Consider the following 23834-nt stretch of genomic DNA (forward strand, 5'->3'; position numbering starts at 1 on the left):
GGTCAGGTGTCCTTCTAAGGACACAGGCACATTCATGTGCCTCGTGTCTCTGGAGACTGGAGTGTGTATCTATCCCTCTCCCCCAAAGGATGGGTCTGACAACGCATAGCAGGAGGCCAGGATGGGGTAAGGAAGGTGTGTGCTCTCAGGGGACAGGAACATGCAGACCTTTGCAACCTGATGTCAGCCCTGGTCTTACCTCAGAGAACACAATGGCTTCATTCATGCGTGGGACATCCAGGCATAGGTGTGGGGTACGGGCTTCTTTTGGGAGTGATGAAAATGTAAAATTGATAGTGATGATGGTTGCTATATACTAAAAACCATTGAACTGTACACGAATTGTATACTCTGAAAGGGTGAAACGTGGTTTGTGAACTTGATCTTGATAAAGCTACTCACGTAGGCACACAGTCGTAACCAGCAGAAGCCCAGGAACCCTCTGCGTACCAGGACACACATGGTCTCAGCTTGCTTCCTTCATGCTCTGCTTTCACATGAGGGCAGGGGACAGGCTGGGCAGCCCCTTCCCTCAGAAGCTTCCTCACCTACCCAAGAAGTCACAGGGAGTTTGGGTTAAAGCAAAGGGGACCACGGGTTTGGAAGTGCATTAAAACTGCAGTGCCACGTGGAATGGGGATGGTCTGCAGAGAGACACGGGGCTCTGACAGGGACACACAGGGGATGGAAAGCGGAGTCAGGGACCCGCGGAAATCTAGGCAGCGGAGAGGGGCCAGGAGGGAGAGGATTGGGTGAAAGGCCTCCAGTCCTCCAACCCCCACTCCCCAGCCTTTTGGATGAGACTTTCCTTCTGCAGTTTTAGATTAAAATAAAAAGATCCCGGGCAGAGGCAGATGGGCCCCCAGCCCACTGGGGAACACACCTGGGGCAACCTGAGTGTGAGTGAGTTTTTGCGGGGGAGTGCCCCTGTTGGAAGCAGAATCATGAGTCTTGGAGAGGGGCAGTGAAACCCACCCTGGCTGCGAAGGTGGGGTCTGAACCTGGCAGTTCTCCTGGGAAATGGCCTGGCCTAGGAACTGGGAGTTCATCCATATGAGTCATTCGTGAAGTCAGGGTTCACTGAGTGCCTACTATGTGCCAGGCGCAGCCTGGGTGTCAGCTTGGAATCAGCCTGAGCTGGATGCTAATGAGGCTATTTCCAACAAAAAGAACACTCACCTATGTGGCAGACTCCAGGCCACATGCCAGCCTTCTGGCCGTGTTATTCCTGGTCCTGACACCATGCCCCAAGGGAGGGTCTAGGGCACTGACCTTGACCTTCTCAGGGTCACACAAGAGCAGGGATAGAGGACAGGACAGGAGCACGGAGAGCATTGTGATTCCCGAATAGGCCCCGTCCCCAGAGGCCAGAAGTGGGGAAGCAGCTCTCGTTGCACAGCCTCTGCAAGCCCTAGCCCTTGGAAGGGTGCTTCACAAATGGGAAACTGAGGCACACACAGCAGATGGCCATGGGATTACCCTGACTGATTCTGGGGGCGGAGGGGCAAGGAGAAGTAGGCAGAATTCTGGGGCATGAGAGGAGCCCAAAGAGCCGCAGTTTCTTGTTGAGAAAGGACCCTGAGGCCCCAGCAGGGGACTGCTGGCCAGCAATCAGCCCCAGGGCAGCAAAGGGAGTGACCATTCCAGTATTTCCAGGAAGCTGGGGCCAGGCCCCTTTCTGTTTCTAGCCTGCACTCATGGTTTCTCTGATGGGGGAACTGGGCACCTCAACAGCATATTCTGCCAGCAAGGCTATTTTTTACTAGTTTGCCAAAAATCTTCCCAACCCCCTAAGACTGAGAAACTAGGTTCACCACTGTGCATGGATATGAGGTGGTCCTGACTGCCCACCACTTAGTGGTTGATCCCGGTTTGCCTTGAAGCCTCTCATTCTGTCTTCAGGCACTGCTATGTAATGCTCAGGAACTGATGCTTGCTCCTCCAACCTGACCACCAATACTTTTCAAACAGGGACTGCACTACTGTGGCGGAGTGGTGGAGAGGGAAGACTTGTGAATGGAGAGACCAGGCATTTTCCTCCTCTGCAACTAGAGAAGCTGATCCTGAATCAACAGCCTGGGCAGCTCTCTCGCCCACACCTCTATGTAACCCCTGTGCTCAGAGTAGTATGTCTGTTGGCTGTCCAAAAATATGCATTAACAGCTTGTTCATGGTTCCTTCTTTTTGGCTGGGGTAGGAGATAGGCTGAGAGAAGAATCCAAGTGAAACTCATTTCCTTTTGGTTCAGGGGCCTCTCTGAAGAGCCAAGGCAGACTAAATGAAAACGGAGATCCAGTTTCCAAGAGACGGAACTGGAGAGGCAGGCGATGCAGGCCTCACCCTCTGAACCAGGGTAGCGTCAGCCTCACCTTTCAATCTGACACCAGAGGTCCTAGGACTGCTCCACCTTCCGACAGAGGCTTGAGCTTGCTGTAGGCCGTTGAGCCTGCTGGAGGCCCGGGGCTTGGCTCATAGGGTGGGAGGGGAACTGCACAGCGCACACCCTGGCCAGCCCAAGAAACCTGTGCACACTTGTGTCCGGGCCTGTGTCACTTCCTGCAGGCACCTGTGCTGGGAAGGGCGTCCCCACTCCCATCACCCCAGCCGCCGAGAGTCCCGAATGCGTGGGTCTGAGGCCTGCAGAGACAGGCTGTCCCCTCTCTCCCTCCGGCAAAGGGCACTGCCTGGAAGCCTGTCCCATGTTTGTCGCGAGGAGACGCTGGCTTCCCAGACACCTGCGGGGACAAACGAAGTCCCTGCGAGAACACGTGGATCCTGCATGCGGAAAGGGGCCAGGCAAAGGGCTCTCGGCCAGGGACTGCTGGGCGGGGGTGGGCAGGGAGCAAGGAAAGAGGAGGACTGGCCGGGACACCCGAGGGTCGCGAGTACGCGACACAGCACTGGCCCCAGGCCCAGCCCTGACCCAGGCTGTCTCCAGAGGCCCCGGCCGCGCCCCTAACCCCGCCCCTAGCCCTGCCCCTAGGCTGCGCGGCCCCGCCGCCTGCCCTTCGCCCGAAGCCGCGGCCCCGCCCCTCGGCCAGCGCAGCCCCGCCCCACCGGGTTGCTAGGGGAAGTGACGTCACAGCGCGATGGCGGCGGCTCCTTCAGGCAGCTGAAGGGAGATTTAGGCCCGGGAGATCCGAGTCCATCCGCGGCGGGGAGAGGGCGAGCGGGGCCGGCGGGGACCGGGACAGGGGCGGCGGCGCTCGAACTGTCCCATCCGCCCCGTATTGAGGCGCTGGGAGCGGCGGAGCGACCGGAAAGCGATGGTGAAAGCGGGGCCGTGAGGGGGGCGGAGCCGGCAGCCGGACCCGCAGTAGCGGCAGCAGCGGCGCCGCCTCCCCGAGCTCAGACCCAGGAAGCGGCCGGGAGGGCAGGAGTAAAGCGGTCCCGCCGCCGCCGCCATGGAGCTTAGAGTGGGGAACAGGTACCGGCTGGGCCGGAAGATCGGCAGCGGCTCCTTCGGAGACATCTATCTCGGTGAGGCGCCCCTCCCCCCGGCGCGGGCCACCCCAAACCGGCGTCCGCCGGCCCCGGGTCCGCTCCGGCCTCCGCCCCGGCGACCCTGCCCCCGGCGGCTCGAACCCCAGGTCCGACCCTCTTCGCCCGTGGCGGTGAGCCGGGTCCCTGCTGGTTCGGATCTCCCAAGCTCCCCAGGCAGGAACTTTTGGCCTTTTTGACCCGCGCCCCTCCACCCCACCACTCCACCCCGAGGGCACCTGCTTAACCTGAGCTCGCGGCCTCTGGGCAGCGGCGGGGAGCCTCGGTTAGGCCCTCGCTGCCCGCTCTACCCGCCCCGCCTGGTGTCCGCTCCCAGTGTCCCCCCCCCCCCCCCCCCCAGGCAGACAAAGGCTGTCGGCGAGTGCGGCTCCCACGTCTTACGCTCGTGCGACGGGCACGAGAAGAGTCTGGGGCTGGCCGAGACTTCTTCGGCGCTCCTCGTGACGGTGCAGCCTCAGATGACCAGCCCCTCTGGCCCGGAGCCTGGGCCGTGGACCGCAGGTGGCGCACAGGGTCGCCTGGGGGCCAGTCCAGTGGTCGTTGAGAACATGTTGCGCATCCAAGTTCCGTACTAGGTACCTCGGCTTAAACTAGAATGACATTCAGGTGATTCTGGACAAAGTCAGCGTTAAGGTGTTGGCAGACTTAGAGACAAATAAAGTGGCAAAGTTCTACTCATTAGCTTGCCCTTTTGCTATGAAAATTCTCCCAGATAGACGGGGGGTGGAGGGGGGAGATTAGAACGTTCCGGATGGCTTCAGATTTCCAGTGAAAGAAAGCGCATATACACGTGTGTAATAAAAGGTTGGCTTCAGTCTTACAGTTGAAAGTTTAAAAATAGCTTATTGGGTTTTCCCAAAGGAATAATTGTATATGAGTTACTCCTACCCCCACATTTGGGGACGTCCAGCCTGGCACGCGGTGCGTGTGCAGAGGGACTGTCATTGCGCAAGTTTGGGGGTAAACATGCTCTGTTCTTGCGCAGCCCGCTCTGCTGTTTTTGTTTGGCTGGTGTCAGGGAGGGTCAGGAATAGCTTCTTTTGTCAGTAATGCTTCTGGTTATGCCTTTCAGATGGTCCCAAGTCTGCGTTCTCACCGCCCCATCCTTGGCTATAGTTCCCAAAAGGATGCATGACCTCCTGGGCTGACAGTGTAAGAGGAGTCCACACTTAGGGTAGTTCCTAACTATTTTTGGTACCCTTACTCTACAGGGAAACCTGTCACATCAGTAGTGCTTTACTGCCCTGCTGAGTAGAATCCACTTTAGAGACACTTGGATTTTGCTGTTTAAATATTTATGTCCGGTAGTCAGCAGTTGCCTTCTCAGCAGTGTTTTGGGAGGCAAAGTGCTGGGTAAATGCATGCTGTTTGCCTTATTTATAGAACTATAGATTTTGGCAAAAGTTTTAACCTAGAATCTAGGAGCTGTACTGAAAAGCCAATCCATTAGCCACCCTTACACTGATACAAAAAAGTCAATATTTTGAAACTTTTTGTTCTCTGGTCTGAAACCTTGCCAGACAGCTCACTGCTTTCCAAAACTTTGTTCATACAGTCAGAGTGTGGAACACTGTCACCAGGTCATTAACAAAGAAGTTGAGAGTTTTGTGGGAGACCCTGTAGGCTTATTCACAAGTGTGTCCTTTGGGCCTCACCTTGTTCTGGGCACACCAGTGGTGCTAGATACAGATCATCAGGCTCACTGGTCCCAGAGGGATCTGTCCTCAGTTTTCTCCTTCTCATTTATCCTAAGATGGATAGACTGTGGCTCTTGAGCGCTCCTTATGAGTACCCACATGGCCCAGCCTTTGGAGTACACTTAGAGTTACTTGTGTGCGGTTGGATACAATCAGTTATTTTCATCACCCTTTGCCCATGTAGTGGTGGCTTCAGACTACATGCTACCTCACTGAGAAAATGTGACATGGTCTTGTTAGATTAAGATGTGACTGGAAAAGTGGGTCAGAGGTGGTTCAGTCGCTAAGTCGTGTCTTACTCTTTGTGACCCCGTGGATTGCAGCACCAGGCTTCCCTGTCCTCCACTATCTCCCAGAGCTTGCTCAGAATCATGTCCATTGAATTGATGATGCCATCCAACCATCTCATCTTCTGCTGCATCCCCTTCTTCTTTTACCTTCAGTCTTTCCCAGTGAGTTGGGTCTTCACATCAGGTGGCCAAAGTATTGGAGCTTCAGCATCAGTCCTTCCAATGAATATTCAGGGTTGATTTCCTTTAGGATGGATGGTTTAATCTCTTTGCAGTCCAAGGGACTCTCGAGAGTCTTCTCTAGCACCATCATTCGAAAGCATCAGTTCTTCAGCACTCAGTCTTTTTTATGGTCCAAGGACCATGGGATGTATTGAGTCATCTGTACCACTGTTATTTGTGGGTGGTTTTTTTTTTCCATTTTTTAGGCAATTAACTAGTCATTAGTTGAGGAATGAGGAATTTGGTTCTCATCTTAAAATTATGTCCTACAAATTATAGTATGACGACGATTAAAGTTGTTCCAGCTGCTGTCACTTTGCTATATAGGTCATGTCACTGGACGACCTCTCCTCCACCTTGCTTTGAGTGTGGGGTTTGGGGTCTTCCTGGACTTTCTAGCACTTTTAGATGCTTGAAGCCGAGGGTTAAGAGCTATCCTTCAGCTTGCTAAATGCGTTATGGACCAAGAAGGCAAGGCCCAGAGCTGGCCTCCCTTTCCAGCAGCCTGCTGTGCTGACATGAGCACTCGGCACTGTGCCCTGCAGTTTATTCCAGTCTTTCCCAAACTGTGAGCCCCCTGTTCTCATGGAGCTCTACTCTTGTCCATGTTTGTCTTGTAGAGGTGGTTACAGTACCTTGGACCCACCCCACTTCATGATTGGTGAATGGAGGAGGTTTTCTTCCTACCAGTTGTTGGCATTTGTACTTGATCCTGACACTCAGTTTGTCAGAGGATGGCCTCATCTGTCCAGTCTTTACCCAGGTGGACTTTGCGGTTTGACTTATCGTGTACACAAACGCTTTGGGGGAGCTAAAGCTTAGTAACTTCTTCATACTTGATTTTCATGTTTTTCCCCCTCTCTGACTTTTATTTCTCTTCAGTGGGGTGTCTGGCACGCAGTAGAGGTTCCAAAATGGTGCTGACTGGCCAGGAGAGGAAAGCAGTTGCCAGTACGCAGCTCTTGTAGTCATATGCCTGTGTCCTTTAAAGTGGTGGCTTGAATGTTTCTAGATACCAAGTCAGCTGCTTTGTCAGTGGTTGTCCTGCGAGAGTAACTTTTGACCTGCTGTTGAGAGGCCTCTCCCTCTTTCTTAAGATAAGACAACCATCATTGGGAGTTAACCTTTCTGTTCCAGGAAAGGGCCAAGCTTAGGGTTAAGTTCAGTTCATTTATCCTCTGCCTTTGCCTAACTTGAGGGACATAATTTTGTTTTCCTATGACCAGTATTAACCTGTGTCTAAACATAGACTAATATCTATACCTAGTGAGAGGGAACTCTTGTCTGACTGGCAGTGGAACTGCGCAAAAGAGCTGAGGTTGTTGGGGGATAAAACATCTCACTATAAACAGACACTAAGAGTAATCATGATGTGCCACTTGGTTTTGACTTGCTCTGAATCTGGAACCCAGAGCTCAGTAATACCTTTCAGACTTTTTTGTTCCCCGTCTAGAAGTACTTCTAAAAGTTACCTGTTGTGAATGACCAAGTTTTGTAATTTCCAGTTGCGGCAGAAACCAGCCCTTTTGTTAAATAAGATTAAAATGCAGCAATGTCATTTTGCTATCAGAGCTCTTGGGTGCTTCCTCGCTATCCTGCATTTTCCCTTTGTGGACTGGTGGCAGTTTGAGGACAAGACTTGGGGCAGCACTGGTGGTAGAGCGCAGGGCTGCTGTCAGCCAGGGGAGCTGGGATAGGACTGCAGGGCTACAGAGTGGTGCACCTTAGTTTTGCTCAGGGGTCTCGTTAACGTTTGGTTCCCATGGAACATACAGAACTTGAAGCTCTGCTTCTTCACCCAGCGGTGAAGACCTCTCAGAGGAGACAGCCTGGAGTGGGTGCTGCCCAAGTCTGTTTGGCAGAGAACCCATGTCCAGCCTTTCCTCTTTTAGTCATCAGACTCAGGGCACCCTTCACATCTGTGATGCTGTAGAGGGCTGGCTCTGTTGCTGATATGATCATGGAGGAGGTGGACTCTGTGTCCTGGTGTAATCTTAGGACAGGCTGACTGTTTGCTGGTGTAATCATGGAGGAGGTGAGCTGTTGCCTGGTGTAATCATAGGTGAGTCTGACTCTTGCTCTGTGTGGTCTTCGGGAGGCTGGCTTTGTTGATGTGATGTTAGGGGAGGCTGGAATTCAATTGTGTTTCAGAGTTGCCTGTGGTCATTTGTCCCCAAGACTGTCAGTATTGCAGGGTGACTCAGATGTTAGCTTGTAACCATGATACAGTGGAGCTAGAAGTGTTCTCAACCTTCTTGAAGGTGCAAGTTCAGTAGGTAGCCTGTGCAGGCCCAGGCTGTATTGTCATTGAGAACCTGCCTTTTGGCAAGGTTGACAGAACAGACATAGTTGAAGGAGCAAGAGTGCTATCATCAGAGACTTTGCTGCTCCTGCTTTGGGGTGGGGGAGTTGCTGATGTAACTAGTAAGATGAGTCATCTGTTCCTCATGGGCTGGCAAGTTCGGTTCAGAGTTCCAGGTCCTCACAGGAACTCAGAGTTCATTTTCCATTTGCACAGTACATTTTAAAATGAAGTCATTTCTCTTCTGATTAGGTAAATTATCCCAGTCTGAGGCAGGAAGGACAAAATGTATTACCTGTCTTTCTTCTGAGTGCCCAATAGTTTTTGTGGTGTGGTAAATGGAGTTCTTAAATTCAAGGTGGTCACTAACAGTGATCAAATGGTGGTTATTCCCGTGGAAACCCAGCATTGGTGACCAGCTTTGTACCTAGGGCAACTAGAAATGGATGGATTTCAAGCAGCTGTCTGAGCAGAGTAGAGGAGAAAGTTTCTCTTTCTTGGGCATTTACTGGGTTCGTGAGCATCAAGCAGACAACTCTCCTGCAGGTCTTCATTGTTCTAATGCTTGCTGACCTTACTCTGCCTTTTTCCGGGAGTCTCAATGTGCTTTGTGACCAGTAACCCATTCATCCCCACAACTCCAAGAAACAGACTGCTGGTCTCCCCTCTGAACTCAGATGGTGAGAGAAATTTGAGTTGCCAGGGACTGGCAACATTGCTTTGCCCAGCGTGGGTCTAGGTTTCGTCTGGACTGCTGTAGCCAGTGTTAATTCCTTTACAAACAACTGTACTTCTGGGAAGGATTAAAGTGCTTTAACTTAGAACTGGTGAGGAAAGCAAGGGAAGACCTAGTTATGTGCTTTTCCTATTCTCTCTAGTGAATGTGCCTTGGGAGAAGGAGGGGGGTCTTGTAGCATAGCTTTGAGTCAGACTGGCACTCAGAAACATTTGTGTGATAAGCCTGCATGGGTAGTGGTTGTCATGTATGTAGGTCCACATTGTAGTAAAGAGAATGGCATCATGAGGTTAAACCTCTGATCTTCAGTCATGGGCTGGTGATCAGGAGGTGTGAGCAGATACGTTGCTAGTTTTAGCACAAAATTGGCAAAAGATGAGTGACAAGTACGTGTTGCATAGGTGTGATTAGGGCTTCGAGAACAGAACCCAGTCCTGATCCAGTGTCCATAGGAGACACAGAGCAATGTCTTGGTTCCAAGAGGGAAGGGATGTGCTGCGTCTCCCTGGGCCTGGCCTGTGTTGGGCAAATGATAGCTTCTGCCATGTTGTGGGAACCGAGCCCCCTTGAGAAGCACCCTGCTGTTTATGGCTTGGTACTTAGGCCAGGTGGACTGAGATGGGCTTAGACCATGTGGTTGTTCAGTGGAAACGCAGCTTTCCCTCTGGAGAGAGGATTGTACACACTTGGGGCCTATCAAGGAAGCATGGAGAAATGGGGTCGACATGGAATGTGTTGTCCTGGAACTCCCCGTGGTCTAGCCTTGGGTGGGTGAATGCAGGGCTGACCAGCAGGCTGGATGAGAAGGTTTAGACCAGGTAGGGATCCTGTGGGGAGAACTGTATAGCCTGTCCCGGGGTCTCCTGGTGGTCAGAGTAGGGCCATATGGAAGTGGGTAATATAAAGCCATATAAGATTTTTCTATACATATTACATATTCCTGTTTTAAAAAGTGAAAATAAGAATTATTTTCCCACAAGGATTTATCTACCACTGACACCATTTTGTAGTAGAAAGTGGAGTACATCCATCTGCTGGTCGTCCTCAGAAGATTCCGATAGCACTCATTTCTTTTTCCAGTGTGTCGTAACATTGGATTAGGTGGGAGATACCAGATGATTAACATTTGTGGTTTTCTTTCTTTGCCAAGGTACGGACATTGCTGCAGGAGAAGAAGTTGCCATCAAGCTTGAATGTGTCAAAACCAAACACCCTCAGCTCCACATTGAGAGCAAAATCTACAAAATGATGCAGGGAGGAGGTATGATTTTTACCTGTTAAGAAAACCAAGGTGGTGTTTGATAAGGGAGATGGCAGATGTCATGAATCACAGTCTGGTTGATTTGTAAAGGGGGCAGGAACGTTCATACCCTTGGCCCCATCCTGTGGCTTCCTTCAGATACTATCTGAGAGGCTTGCAAAGGGCCTCACTTGACAAAAGAAACATCATTTTATGCTCTTTGCATGAATATTCCCTTCCTTAGGGAATGTTATGTACTGGTGTCTTTGAACACGAGCTTATGTCAGCACTGACATGAAGCTTGCTGCTGATTCTCCTGTGCTGTCTCAGTCATGCCTGCAGCTTTGGGACAGTCTGCGGACTCTTCCTCCTGAGTGAGACCCTTTCCAGCTCAGTTACTGTCCCCGTTCTGTGAAACCTCCCCTTGGGCCTGAGGGTACCTGATGTCAGAGAGTACCCATCCTGGTTTCGGAATCTACCTTTTAGAATTCTCTAGACTTTGAGATTGTTTGGCCAATAGAGCAGGAAGGGGTCTTATTAGCGGGTCTCAGTCCTGAAGACACTACAGCATTTTGAAGGATGTGCCTGTGCTGCTCCCCAAGAAGCTTGGGAAGTCTAGGCATAACCCTGAATATCTTGAATTTCTCTGGGGACAGGGCTTTGTGTGTGAAGAATAGCTGTGTTATTCCCTCTTGGAAACCCTTCGAGGCAGAAGCCCCCATGATACTTTGAGAGTTGGGGATGGGGGTGGGCTGTTGGCACTTTGCCAAAGGAAAGCTTGTCCTCAGAGTCTGTGTTGGTACTTTTGTCAGGTGGAAAGGGAGGACTGGTGAGGTGACTTCTTGACATCTTTGCTTCACAAAGCAGTTTAATCTGTGCTACTGCTACCAGAAACCACCATATCTCTGTTGATGTAGCACAGGGTGTCTCTTTAGCAGCAGATATATCTTAAAGCAACATTCAGAGTCCTGTGAGATGATTGCAGAGGGGGTGTCCAGTGCCTCTCATCCCTGGTATTATGAGACCAGAAGAGGCTGTAGGTTCTCGGATGGCACATGGAGAGGAGACTCCCTGGCCCCTCCAGTGCCCAGGAGAGGTTGACAGAGGACCCTGCCAGTGTGCCTGCCCTCTGGAGGCCCTCGGTGAGCTTCTCAGGCACCAGGTGTGGTCTACACAGCTTTTCAGGTGGTGCTGACTTGGGATATGGCCTTCATGGTGGAAGGAGCTTGGTGATGGGGATTGGATGAAACCTTCTGACTGAAAACCCTGTGCATTTGAGGAGCAGCATCTCTGGGAACTCAGAAGCTGGGCACTCAGGGACAGAGGGAAGGAAAAGAGCAGATGCCAGGGAGGTGCTACTATGGAGTAGATTAAGACTCAACAAAGGGAATTCCCTGGCAGCCCAGTGATTAGGACTCTGCTTTCTCCACTAAGGGCACAGGTTCAATCCCTGGTCAGAGAACTAAGATCCTGCCTCAACAGAAAAGAGTTTATCTGGGTTAGAACAGGGTCTCTCCTCCGAAGCATTACTGTTTATTGTGGAAGCTGTCTCCTGCATGGAGGACACAGAGCAGCATCCTACGTGCCAGTAGGCCCTCACCCCCTCTCCCAAGTTGCAGTGATCAGAAATGTCTGCAGACGCTGCTAAATGCCACTGCATGTACTTCCTGCGTAGACCCCCTGTTTTAGAATGCAAAAGATCACTTACTTTAGTCTTCCCATCCCTCCTCTAGGATCATGGAAGCCCACCAGAATTCTAGAAAAGATATTCTTCTGTCTGACCCTACCCACACATAGATCGGGTTTTACTCTTGCTTCAGATATACACTTGGTGAATTCTATCAAGATGTAAATGTTTGTTTTTAGAAAACTGATTCTGTCCGGGAGAGCGGAGAGCTCCATGCTGGTACTGTTTTGTGAGCTTGTCCTAGCCGGGATGAAGCTGGGATGGCAGAGGAGATAGAGGCCTCTGCCTGGAAACCTCATAGCTCTGCAGTTGGCCAGCCTTCTGTATCCATCTCAAGTGGTGCATCTCTGATCATGGTTTTTTTTCTTTTTATGCTGAGCTCTGGGCTTCTTTGCAGATGGCTGATATTGACAACATCACAGGAGAAAGCTTGAAGCCCAGGGCTTGCTTTGCCCTCTCTAGCTCGTAGTACAGTGTTGCCTGGGTTGCTGCCTGGTAACGTGGCCTTGCAGTGCTCCACTAGAGAGAGCCGCTGTGCTGGCTCACTCAGGCCACTTAGGGGAGGGGTTGGCATTTAAAAAAAAAACAACAACATGTTTTGGGGTGTGGATGAGATGGGTGAAAAGTTTCAGTTGTATGATAGCATTGGTAACCAGACTTACTATGGTGATCACCTTTTATTAGTGTATGCAAAGATGAAATTGTACACTTGAAACTAATATGTTTTATACCAATTTTACTTCAATAAAAGCAAAAGCAAAAAAAGACACACTAGTGTCAGGTATTGTTAAAAGTATTTTCACACGTGCCGGCATGTTCTCCACCACAGTCATGTGCAGTAGGTATCATCACCCTCATATAACGAATGAAGAAACTGAGGCTGTTTCTAAAGAACACAGGTTTGAACATGAGCACTGTAGCTCCCAGACCACTCCTGGAGAGAGCCCTCCCTGAGGGTCAGCAATCAGGAACCAGCCCCAGATCTAGTTGGTGCAATAGATTAAAAAACTTGAAATAGCAGAAATAATTTTAAGTTAATTATGTTGGTGACGGACTTGGGTGGACACCCAGGTTTTATCAAAACAAAGTGGACTGCCAGGCAGAACCTAGAGGCTGACTGCACTTTCCAGTCCTAATAACTCCACAAAGTACCTTTAGACCACATTCTCCTTGGGGAACCTTTTGAGTGGAGATCTTTTGTTTAGTTCACAGCTACTTCTGGTCGAGGCTTAGGGCGGGTGTGGGAGGAGAGGGTGGGCCCTTTGTATGAGAATTCAGGCCAGGGGTGAGGATGCGAGCTCTGCGCTGATGGTGGGTGAATTCCACCAGTGACGTGGGCAGTTGAAACAGGTGGCCTTTCACCCAAGTTCACTCTCATTTTACATGCCTGGTCAGTTCCCACAGTATATTTAAGACAGTTATGATCTTTTTCATTAGGAAGGGTTTTACAGTGCCTAAGAACCTGTAGAGCTTGGGGCTATCAGAATACTAAAATGAACCCCCAGAACTCCCATGTGCTTGAGAGAGAGAGCAGGAAGGCCTTCAGCACCTGTGTGCCCACCCCAGGACGACTTCTCTACAGCTGCCCAAAGCCTGTCTCCCCATGCCCTTGCTTAGTTTGTTTCTAAATTTTTTTTCCTCCATTATCCTGCAAGAAGTTAGTTTTTTAAAAATCTAATGACATTGCCCAGAAACATTTGGCCATTGTATTTACAGTTGTTTTAAGGTTCAATTGCCAAACACTTCATGAACAATTGTATTTGCATTAATACTGAGTCCCTAAGTTTATATTGAAACTTTCCACAAATCCAGTGGAAAGCATTTACCTGGTGGTATCCCCCCTTTTTCATCCCCAGGCGTATGTTTTCATTATCTTTGGACTGAATGAGGGGAAAAGTATCAAGTGTCCAGAGCTGCACATAACAGTCCAAGTGACCCATTTCTCATGTTAAGGGCGAGTGGGCAGGGGCAGCTGAGTGTCCCTGGCATGGCTGGTCACCGGGTAGCACTCTGGTGGCTGTGTCTCTCACCTGCGGCCTCACATGTCCTGCCCCAGCCCCAGGAGTGGTACTCTGGCATCCCAGGTGCATTTCAGCTTTCTGGTCTCGCTGCACCACACCTCTGAGGTCACGGAGCAGCTGTCTGTACACAGGGAGCGGGGTCATTCTTGTGAGTGGCTTTAGAGTTGATTGTTGCCTGGACCTCAGCATTTAGCTTGCAAGACAGTCTGCTAAGGATGAAGCAGGCTCCATAGCATCTTCCTCTTCTGGCCAGGGAACTGAGAAGAGGAGCACCCTGCTTCTACTGCATCTTATCTTAGGGTGATAAGCTGTGTTGGTGTCGCCATTAAGAGACAGTGCTGCCAGTGAAATGGACCATCAGAGCAGATGAGTGGCAAGTCCATGCCCCACATCTTCCTAGTTCATACTCTTTGTGAACACAAGTAATACAGTTTCACTGTGTGTATTCTGCAATTTTCCTCTTTGACCTGCTGTGTTCCTGAGGTTCTTCAACGTTGACACAGTTGTGGTTCGATGGATTTCGTTGCAGTTTATAGGCTCTTGTGTCTCCATAAACAGACCTCCCTGTGTTGAAGAGGAGCCCTGGCTGGCTTCTAGGGTTTTGCTCTTAAGCATGGTGCCACAGTGACTCCCTCACCCACAGCCTGTTGGTGGAATAGCATTCTGTGAAGCAAGCCGGTGCTCAGCCTGTAGAATGGCACCCCAGCCATAGGGACGTGTTCCCAGGTGGTTACCCACATTTGCCTTCTCCTGGACAGCCTCGGGGGCTCCTATTAGATCCACATCATCTTCAACCTTGCCATTAATCATTCTTCTCCAGTGTGACTTGGCGTGTCTCAGCTAGCACAGAAGGGGGAAGTTTCAAAGAATAAGGATGGAGAAAAACAAAACTTACTGGTGCATGATCTGACTTCCTACATAGGAGACCAACAGGACAAGTTAGAGCAGTGAGCCAGATACTTCAGATCAGAGTATAAAATTAGTTCTCTTATTACACCAACAACAGTCAGTTAGGAAATATAATTCTTTTTCTCCTCAGTGCAAGCGAGTTTTTATTCTTTACATTTGACAGGGGAAAGAGGGAAAGGGCCAGCCCATGTGACAGGACATGGTGAGTGAGAAAGGAAGTGAGGGCACAGCAGAGTCAGCCACTGAGTCTTTGCTTTCTGGGGGTGAGGTCCCTGTGGCCCCAGGGCTGAAGTCGCCTGTAGTTTGAGAGCAAGGGGAAGGGGAACCAGGAGAAGACAAACTACTCCTTCCTCCTAAACTCAAGATTTCAAACAAAGCTTTGGTGTCTAACAGAGAACATGGAGTTATATTTGTTTCCTGTTAAACAGTCATGTGGCCACTTTGATAGACATTTCTTACACTTGGACAAAAGCTCTTGAGTGACCTGGAGATACATACATCTTCCCCTGAGTGGTCTCCCAACCTCACTTTCTACAAAGAAGCGCCACCACCCCCCCTTGCTTCTCTCTTCCCTAAGATTTGAGATTAAAGTAGGTTTGATCCATGCAAATTCAGCAGTGTGTTTGTCATGAATCATGTCAAGTAACAGTCTTGATTTGGAGTTGGGAACAAGGGATAGACTGTTTCTAGCTGCTTGAGTACTTCTGCACAAACCTTTTGAGTTGTGGAAATACCCCACAGACTAAAGGTATAGGATGTGTTGGTGAAGATGGAGAACGGAGTAGAATAGGAGTCAAGTTTTTAGTACAGAAGATTTGGTCTGAGATGGGGGAAGGGAACACAAAGGACCCCTGTTTTGAGATGGGGGGTGAGGCACCCTCAACTTTGTGTCTCAGATCGTTTGCCTGGTACACAGCCTTTTATCTGGCTCTTCTTTGAATACAGTAGGAAGCTTGTAAACAACAAAACCCCAGAAGAACATGAGAAAAGGCCACTGCCTTATATTTACACCAGCTAGGCTACCTCATGTTATTTCCAGATCAGTGACTCATGAAGTCCTATGAAGCCCCCACAAATAGTAAGTAGAGGGGCAGACACTGGGGTGACAGAACCCAGCATCAGACATACATCCCTCCATGTGCTCCAGTGTATCCACCCCGTTCCAGCACTAAGAGTCTCAGCTTGTGAACTGAGCCCTTTGTCCTTCAGCTGCCACAACACTGCTGCTGCTGCTGGGGGCAGGTTGCTGATGCCAGACACTAGGAAGAAGCCCTTGCCTGTGGTCTTGAGAAGCCAGGGTGAGAAAGCTCAGTGTTATTAAAGCTTAAAGATTTTGCTTCATGTTCACCTGGAAGCTCGAGCTGGGTGCAGAGGTACCCTTTGAACCCACTTCTTACAGACACACAGGAACCCTGGTGAAGGCTCAGGGAGGTGAAGCAAGTCTGTGCCTGGGATCGGAGGTCCGAAACGGGAATCCCTCATCACACATAGAGACAGCCCTTACCCAGCCATGGCTTCCTCTTGGTGCTGTCACCTGGCCCTGCCTCTCCTGACCTGTCTACACCACGTTTCTTGCTCAAACTGACTTCCATCCTTCCAGTAGGAGATCATCAAGTCATGGGGCAACAGTTAGAACCTTGTCTCCTGTGGAGCATTGATGGTAGAGAATGCTCTGCTCGAGACGGAAATACACAATGGAGCATTTCTATAAGGAAAAAGTTAAAATGCAGATGCACACAGCTAGTGCAGCTTGGCATCCTGAGAAAGTGGGCCCCCAGGGAGCAGTAAACAAGTGGTGCTGGCTTCGGTGGAGGGAGAGGGCTAGCAGTCTGCAGCTGTTGCCAGCCGTCTCTTTGCCTGTCCTCAGTCCCATGTCCTATCCCCAGAGCAGGTCAGGAGGAGGCCAGTGGGGGAAGCCCTGCCTCAGCCCTGAGAGCCACGCTCCCAGAGAGCAGCGGCGTGTCCTGTGGTCTTGTGCTTAGCCTTCTCTGACACGGGAAGTGTTATTACCACATAGCCTTCCACAGGAAAACACTTCCACATCCTGGCCACTTGCAAAAGCTGGAAATTTGGGAGTGGAGACCAAGAGGTATGCAGGTTCTAGAGGGATTTCCCCCACGCCCATGAGCACTTGCCCAGAGCCTTCTTCCTCTGTCTCAGCCCTCCCCTGCCAAGAAGGAAGTGGGTGGGTGCCGTGGACCCTGCCTGAGGTCCATGGCAGTGCCCCTGCCCACCGTTTCCCTGCTTCTGCCACTTTGCTCCGCAAAGCTTGGATTGCAGAAAGATAGCCCCACCTACCGTGGCTGCTTTCAGCCCCCTGGTGCCTTTCACTCCACTTGCAGAACACCTACCAGGACTGGTGACTGGAGAGACTCCACGCCCTTGGGGGACTTCTCAAAGGTCAGCCCCACTGCTTTGCCCTCCTTCAAGTTCCATAAGCCCTCTGTGTACAGCTCACTCTAGGGCTTAGAGACATCCACGTGGAGGTCAGGTATGACCCCAGGGGTCGTGGATGGGAAGCTGAACCTGGCGCATAGTGACCCACTTTGAGTTGCCAGTACTGCACAGCAACTCCCCTGGCGCCTTGGCACAGCCACCTGCAAACATCTGGTCAGACAGAGAACCAAGATCCCTGGTCCAGTGGCTGTTGGACCCAGAGAAATCCAGAGGCCAAAGTGTTGTTCTTATAATACTGTTTACAGTAGTGAAAGACAAACCGTAAGGTACAGAGAATAAATCCTAAGCCAGGTGTGACCTGTATGTAGAAAATGTATTCGAGGATACTGATGAGGACTCAAGCAGGCAGAGACATTCTGTTCATGGAAAGGATGATGTGTCCCAGAGCAGCTCAGAGAGAGGGCTCAGGGGATTCCACTCAAAGTCCAGCAGGGCCCTCCTCCCACGAAACAGGCTGACAGATTTGAAGAGCAGTGAAGGGCCAGGTTGACCGAGATGTAAATGCCGCACACTCGTCCAGCACCCAGATGGCAGCTTCTAATATCACTCCCCACCAAGAGGAGCCCAGATTCCAGGGTGAGGCAGGAAGAGGGAAGGTGAGTCTGAAGAATGGGGCTAAAAGGAGAGACGTGCTTAGCCTCTAACAGGTAATCTGGCAGGAGTCCTGAGGACACAGGAACGAGCTTGAAGTGGCTTCAATTAAAGCCTCAGCGTGAATAACGGATTATAATATGTGGAAGGGACTCTCAGCACTTCTATTCAACATAGTTCTTTTGGACAAAAAAAAAAGGTATCTAAATTGGTAAGGAAGAGGTAAAATTGTCTTTATGTGCAGATAGGTGTATAGAAAACCCTGTGTACCGACTCCACACACAAACTACCAGAACTGATAATGAATTCATCAAGGTAGCAGGGTACAAGTGTAACATACAGAAATCTATTTCATTTCTTTACACTAACAATGAAATAACACAAGGGGAAGGTAAAAAGACAGTCCTTTTAAAAATTACCAAGTAATATAAAATACTTAGGAATAAACCTAAGCCAGGAGGGTGAAAGACATATACACTGAGAATGATAGAACGTTGATAAAGGAAATGGAAGATGATTTAAAGAGATGGAAAGATACACCGTGCTTTTGGATTGGAAGAATGAATAGTGTTTAAATGGCCATACTGCTTAAAGCAATCTACAGAGTGGATGTGACCCCTGTCAAATTAACCATGACATTCTTCACAGAACTAGAACAAATAATCCTAAAATTTATGTGACACATGGAAGAGGGAAGAGTTCATGAGTCTACAGTGCTCTACACACAACTCGCATGTGCAAAGTTAAGCTCCACAGAGGGGCAGAAGGGACAGTCAAATGGAAACTCGCCACTTTGTGGACACTGTTTTGTTACTTAATTGGTTTAAAGGGTAATCAGATGGATGCAAACATACCAGGTTGGTACAAAAGTAAATGGCTGCCTACCATGAATTTTAAATCATTATAACTCGGTTCAAGGACATCTTTATTAATCAAAACAGGAACCATTAAACAATGACCACATTGTTGCAAACAAGAAATAAGTGTGTTTATTCAAATCTGTTCAAGATTCGACCAACGTTTGGAAAGTGTCTTCTGTCTCCTGCTGGTTGTGGAAGCATTTTGCTTGCAAAAGAAGGCTGTTGAGATGCTTGAAGAAGTGGTGGTTGGTTGACACGAGATCAGGTGAATATGGTGGGTGAGGCAAAACTTGATAGCCCAGTTCAACATTTGAAGAGTTGGTTACATGAGGTGCAGTTGGGCACGTTGTGGAGAATTGGACACAGTCATTGCAGTTTTCGATGCATCTCATCGATTTGCTGAGCATACTTCTCAGATGTAATGGTTTCACTGGGATTCAGAAAATTGTAGTGGGTTAGACGGGCAGCAGACCACCGAACAGTGACCATGACCTTTTTTTGGTGCACTTTTGGCTTTGAGAAGTGCTCTGGAACTTCTGTTTCTTCTCGGTCCAACCACTGAGCTAGTTGTCGCTGGTTGTGGTATAAAATCCACTTTGCATCGCATGTCATAATCCGATTGAGAAGTGATTCATTGTTATGTAGAATAAGAGAAGGTGACATTTCAGAACAGCAATTTTTAAAAAAATTTTCGGTCAGCTCATGAGGCACCTACTTAGCAAGCCTTTTCACCTTTCCAGTTTGCTTCAAATGCCAAACAACCGTGGAATGGTTGACATTGAGTTCTTTGGCAACTTCTCGTGTACTTTTAAGAGGATCAGCTTCAATGATGTTCTGAGTTTGTCGTTGTCAACTTCTGGTGGCCAGCCACTACGCTCATCTTCAAGGCTCTCGTCTCCTTTGTAAAACTTCTCATACATTCATTAGCAGTTCCTGGATCAGTGTGATGATGTTGCGAGTTATCTGCTGCTTTCCAGCCTATTTTGAACTCAAATAAGATTGATTGAATTTGTTTTTTGTCTAGCATCATTTCCATGGTCTAAAATAAATGTAAAATAAACAGCAAGTAATAAGTCATTAGCAAAAAAACATAAAGCGAGAAATGCACATTAAAATGATGTGTAGCATAACCACATTGAAGAATGTATTCCAATATTAAGCAGCCAAGTTCAACAATGCAAAACCAAAATTTTACACCAACCTGATACAAGTTCAAATATTAACACTACCCTCAAAGCTTCATCAACAGGTTATTTTTTTTCCCTCACAGGTTACATATTAATAATAAAGAGGGGACTTCCCTGGTGGTCCACTGGTTAAGACTCTGCACTTTCAAAGAATTTTAAAAAAGAGAAAAAAAAAAAAGACTCTGCACTTTGACTGCCTAGGACCCAGGTTCAGAACCTGGTGAGGGAACTGAGCCCACATGCCCTGCAGCACAGCCAGAGTAACTTATAGTGGCAAAGAGAAAAGTACTTTTTGTTGGAGAAATCTGGCAGATTTCCATCTGTCAAGTGATTAGAACCAGCAATCACGCAAATCCAAAATTGAGGACCATTGAAAATTGACCTGGACCCTTCAAAAATTTCTCTTTGCTGGAAGATTAAAAAACTGTTGTAGACTTAACCATGACGACGACATGGCGGTGCCTGGCCCTAGGTTGTTCCCTAGGCAGGGGACTTCTGTGAGGGACATTACTGGGACGTGCAGTGTGAGTGTGGGCTGTCTGTCTCCTGTGCCACCACAGTCCAGGCACAGAAAGACCCTCGTGGGCTCAGGCTGCTGACTTCAACGGAGGAGGTGTTATGGACAGTGAGGGAGGCCTTGTGAACACATGTGACTGAGGTTGCTGCCTCCCCTCACCCCAAAATCCATTTCGGATGGCTCAGGTGACTTCAGTGTGAAGAGAAAACTTAAAACATTCTGTTTTGTTTTTTCTTTAATCGGCGTCACTGAGAGGAATCGTACTGCATGTGTTTTGAGTGTGGTGATTTGAGAATTTTACCACGCGTGTCCTCTCAAGAAACCATTGCCATAATCACGGTGGCAGAATATCCATTGCTCTTCAAAGTTTGTTGGGTCCTTTTGTGCTTCCTCTACCCCCGCCTTTTGTCATCTGCTTGTTGCTATAGGTTGATTTGCATTTTCTAGAGCTTCCTGTGCAAGGAGTAGTACTGTGTGTACTTTCATTTGAGAATTTGTGTGTATGTCAATGGTTACTCCTTTTTATTGCTGAGAATTATTCCCTTGGGTGCCTAGTTTCTTTATCCATGCACCTGTTCATGGGCACTTGGATTTGTTCCAGGTGTCAGGCACTCCAAACAAAGCTGCTGTGAACTTTCCTGTAGATATTTATATGGACGTTCATTTCCTTTTCCTCCTAGGTAAGTGACTAGGAATGGAATGGCTGAACCAGAAGCAGTGAATGTTTTTTCTCTTTGAAGAAACTGCCAGACTGCTTGTACTTATGTTCCCACCAACAGCATGCAGGGGCTTTGTTGGTTCATGTCTTTCAAATAACTTGTTTGTTTCACCTCAGTGTATTGGCATAAAGCTGTTTATATTTCCCCATGTTAGTGTACGCTCAGTCATTTCTGACTCTTGGTGACCCCATGGACTATAGTCCCCCAGGCTCCTCTGTCCATGGGATTTTCAAAACCCTGGCAAGAATACTAGAGTGGGTTGCCATTTCCTCCTCCAGGAGATCTTCCCAACCCAAGGATTGAACCCACGTTTCCTGTGTCTCCTGCATTCGCAGGTGGAATCTTTACCATTGAGCCACCTGGGAAGCCTGAATCTAGTGATGTTGCCTCTCATTCCTGTTTGTTTTGTTTCGTTTTTCATTTTGTTTTGTTTTTGGTTGTGCCATGCAGCTTGTGAGATCTTGGGTCCCAGACCAGGGATAGAACCTGGCCCCTCAACAGTGAAAGCACGGCGTGCTAACCAGTGAACCTCCAGGGAATTCCGTCATTCTTGCTGTTGGTAATTTTGTGTCTTCTGTTTTTCCCCGTCAGTCTCATTAGAGGTTTATCAACAGGCTGCTCAGAGGACCAGCTTTGGTCTCAGTCATTTTCTCTGTCGTTTCTCAGTTTTCTGCTTCTTCAGTTTCTGCTGTGATCTTTTATTTCACTTCTGACTGCTTAGGATTTAACTCTTTTCTTAAGGTAGAAGCTGAGATCATTGATGTGTTTTCTGTAGTATAGGCATTTAGTGGCTATCAAGTTTCCCCCTACCATAGCAATATCTCAAATCCTGATGAGTTTTCTTTTTCCTGTAGCTCAAAATGCTAATATTACCCTTTTGATGTCTTTCTTGATCCATAAATTATTTTGAACTGTATTACTTAGCTTCCAGATATTTGAGGATTTTTTTTCTATAGAACTGTTATGTATTTCTAATGAGTTCCCCTGTTTTCTGAGAATATATGTTGTATAACTTGAATCCTTTTAACTTTATTGAAGCCTGCTTTCTGACAAGAATGTGATGTGTCTTGATAAATGCCCTGTGATACCTGGAAAAAAAACCTTGTCCTGCTGCTGTGAGGGGTGACTGACATCTCTGGTCAGGTTGTGGGTGTCTCTCTCCTTGCAGTGTTGCTTCGTGTGTTTTGAAGCTCTGTTGTTAGCTGTTCGAGCACTTACAATATATGTTTTCTTGATCAGCTGATGCCTTTATCACTGTGAGATGCCTGATAATATCCCTGGAAATACTCTTCTGCACAAGTCTACCGTGTCTGATGCTGACACAGCCCTTCTGCTTTCTCATCAATGTGGTGTGGTGCACTGTCCTCCTTGTGGCCTAGTTATATCTGAAGAGTGTTGGTGTGGATCCTTTCTTTTCTGTCTAGTCTGAGAAAGTGTGCCTTAACTGTGGGGTTTACATTCAGTGTGATGAATGACAGGATTGGCTTCGCTGTTATTTTTGTCATCTGGTCTTCAGTTTCCCTCCTTTTTAACCTTATTTTGATTTTTTTTTTTAACATTTCTAAATGATTTTTCTTGTGATGATGTCCTTTGTTGAATTCTTTCACTATCTTTGTGTTGTTACTTTAGTGGTTCAGTTAGGGTCTATCATCTCTTTAGCAGGATGCAGAGGAACCTGACCTCGTGGACTCCTGCCTGCCTGTGTGATAGTGTCATATGCTTATATTTGCATGTTGTAAATGCTGCGGTGCATTGTTATTTTTGTTTAAGCAGTCATGTCTTAATTAATTTTTTGTTTTTTGCTGCTCTGGGTCTGTGTTGCTTTGCGTGGGCTTTCTCTAGTCGAGGTGAGCGGGAGCTACTCTTCATTGCCATGCGTGGGCTTCTCATTGTGGTGCTTCTCTTGTCGTGGAGCATAGGCTCTAGGCACACAGGCGTCAGTAGCAGTTGCAGAATTTTTGGCTCAGTAGTTACGGCAGGTGAGTTCCAGGGCACTTGAGCTTCAGGAGTTGTGGCGTGCAGTCTCAGTAGTTGCGACCCTGGGCCCTAGAGCATGGGCTCAGTGGTTGTGGCGCACGGGGCTTAGTTGCTCCACGGCAGGTGGAACCTTCCTGGAGCAGGGATAGAACCTGTGTCCCCTGCATTGGCAGGTGGATTCTTAACCACTGTGCCACCAAGGAAGTCCCATAAACAGTCATACTTTTTAAATTTAAATAATTTTTTATGTACTTATGTTGTTATTTTCAGTGCTTTTCATTCCTTTTGTAGCCCCACACTTCCACGTGGCATCGTTTGCCTCCTGCCTGAAGGACATCCTATAGCATGTCACAGTGCTGGTGATTGATTCATCACCCATTTTATATCTGAAAATATCTTCATTTTGTCTCTGATGAGGTGTTTTTCGGCAGATTGCCAGTTCTTTTCTCAGTTCTTGGAAGATGCTTACCCGCTGAGCTGCATTCTCTGGCTGCTTTCAAGGTGCTGTGCTTATCACTAGTGAGCAACTGACTGTTAGGCACGTCAGTGTTGTGTTGTTTATGGCTCTTGTGCTTGGGGCCCTGCTGAGCTTCTGTGTTCATGGTAGGCCACAAGCTTTTGTCACATTATGCCTTATAACCTATGGACCTTTTTAAGTTTGTTCTCATGTCACGTGTAAAATGTATTTTTAAAATATTGTAAAAATGAAAAGTTGCCCTGTTGATATCAAAATCAAAGTACTTAGCATCTTATAGTGCCAAAAAGGAATGCAGTACTCAAAATAAACAGCCTGCAGTGATGGGGTGTTAAAAGGCCCCAGGAGCTGCTCACTGAGAAACAGGCAAGGCTGGGATGCTTGGAGCAACAGAATAAGTGATACAGTACAGACCAAAGTATAACACAGACATTAGTGGGCTTATA

The 23834-nt window shown here is 48.4% G+C and overlaps 1 protein-coding gene across 7 annotated transcripts in view; it reads left to right on the plus strand.

The window, feature by feature from the left end:
* Positions 1-3084: 3084 nt before the first annotated feature.
* Positions 3085-23834, plus strand: part of CSNK1D (casein kinase 1 delta) — a 35217-nt gene continuing 14467 nt past the window's right edge. For 3 of the 7 annotated variants that reach the window (XM_061144462.1, XM_061144466.1, XM_061144463.1), the window contains exons 1-2: positions 15840-15903; positions 18662-18778. In XM_061144462.1, the coding sequence (XP_061000445.1) occupies positions 15855-15903; positions 18662-18778 (166 nt within the window). In that variant the 5' untranslated portion in view covers positions 15840-15854. Of the gene's footprint in view, positions 3481-9898; positions 10010-15839; positions 15904-18661; positions 18779-23834 lie in introns of those variants that run through there. The other 4 variants (XM_061144469.1, XM_061144468.1, XM_061144465.1 and 1 more) reach the window with 3 other exon arrangements.

Source organism: Dama dama, chromosome 5 (assembly GCF_033118175.1).
Source record: "Dama dama isolate Ldn47 chromosome 5, ASM3311817v1, whole genome shotgun sequence".
NCBI classification, from domain to species: domain Eukaryota; kingdom Metazoa; phylum Chordata; class Mammalia; order Artiodactyla; family Cervidae; genus Dama; species Dama dama.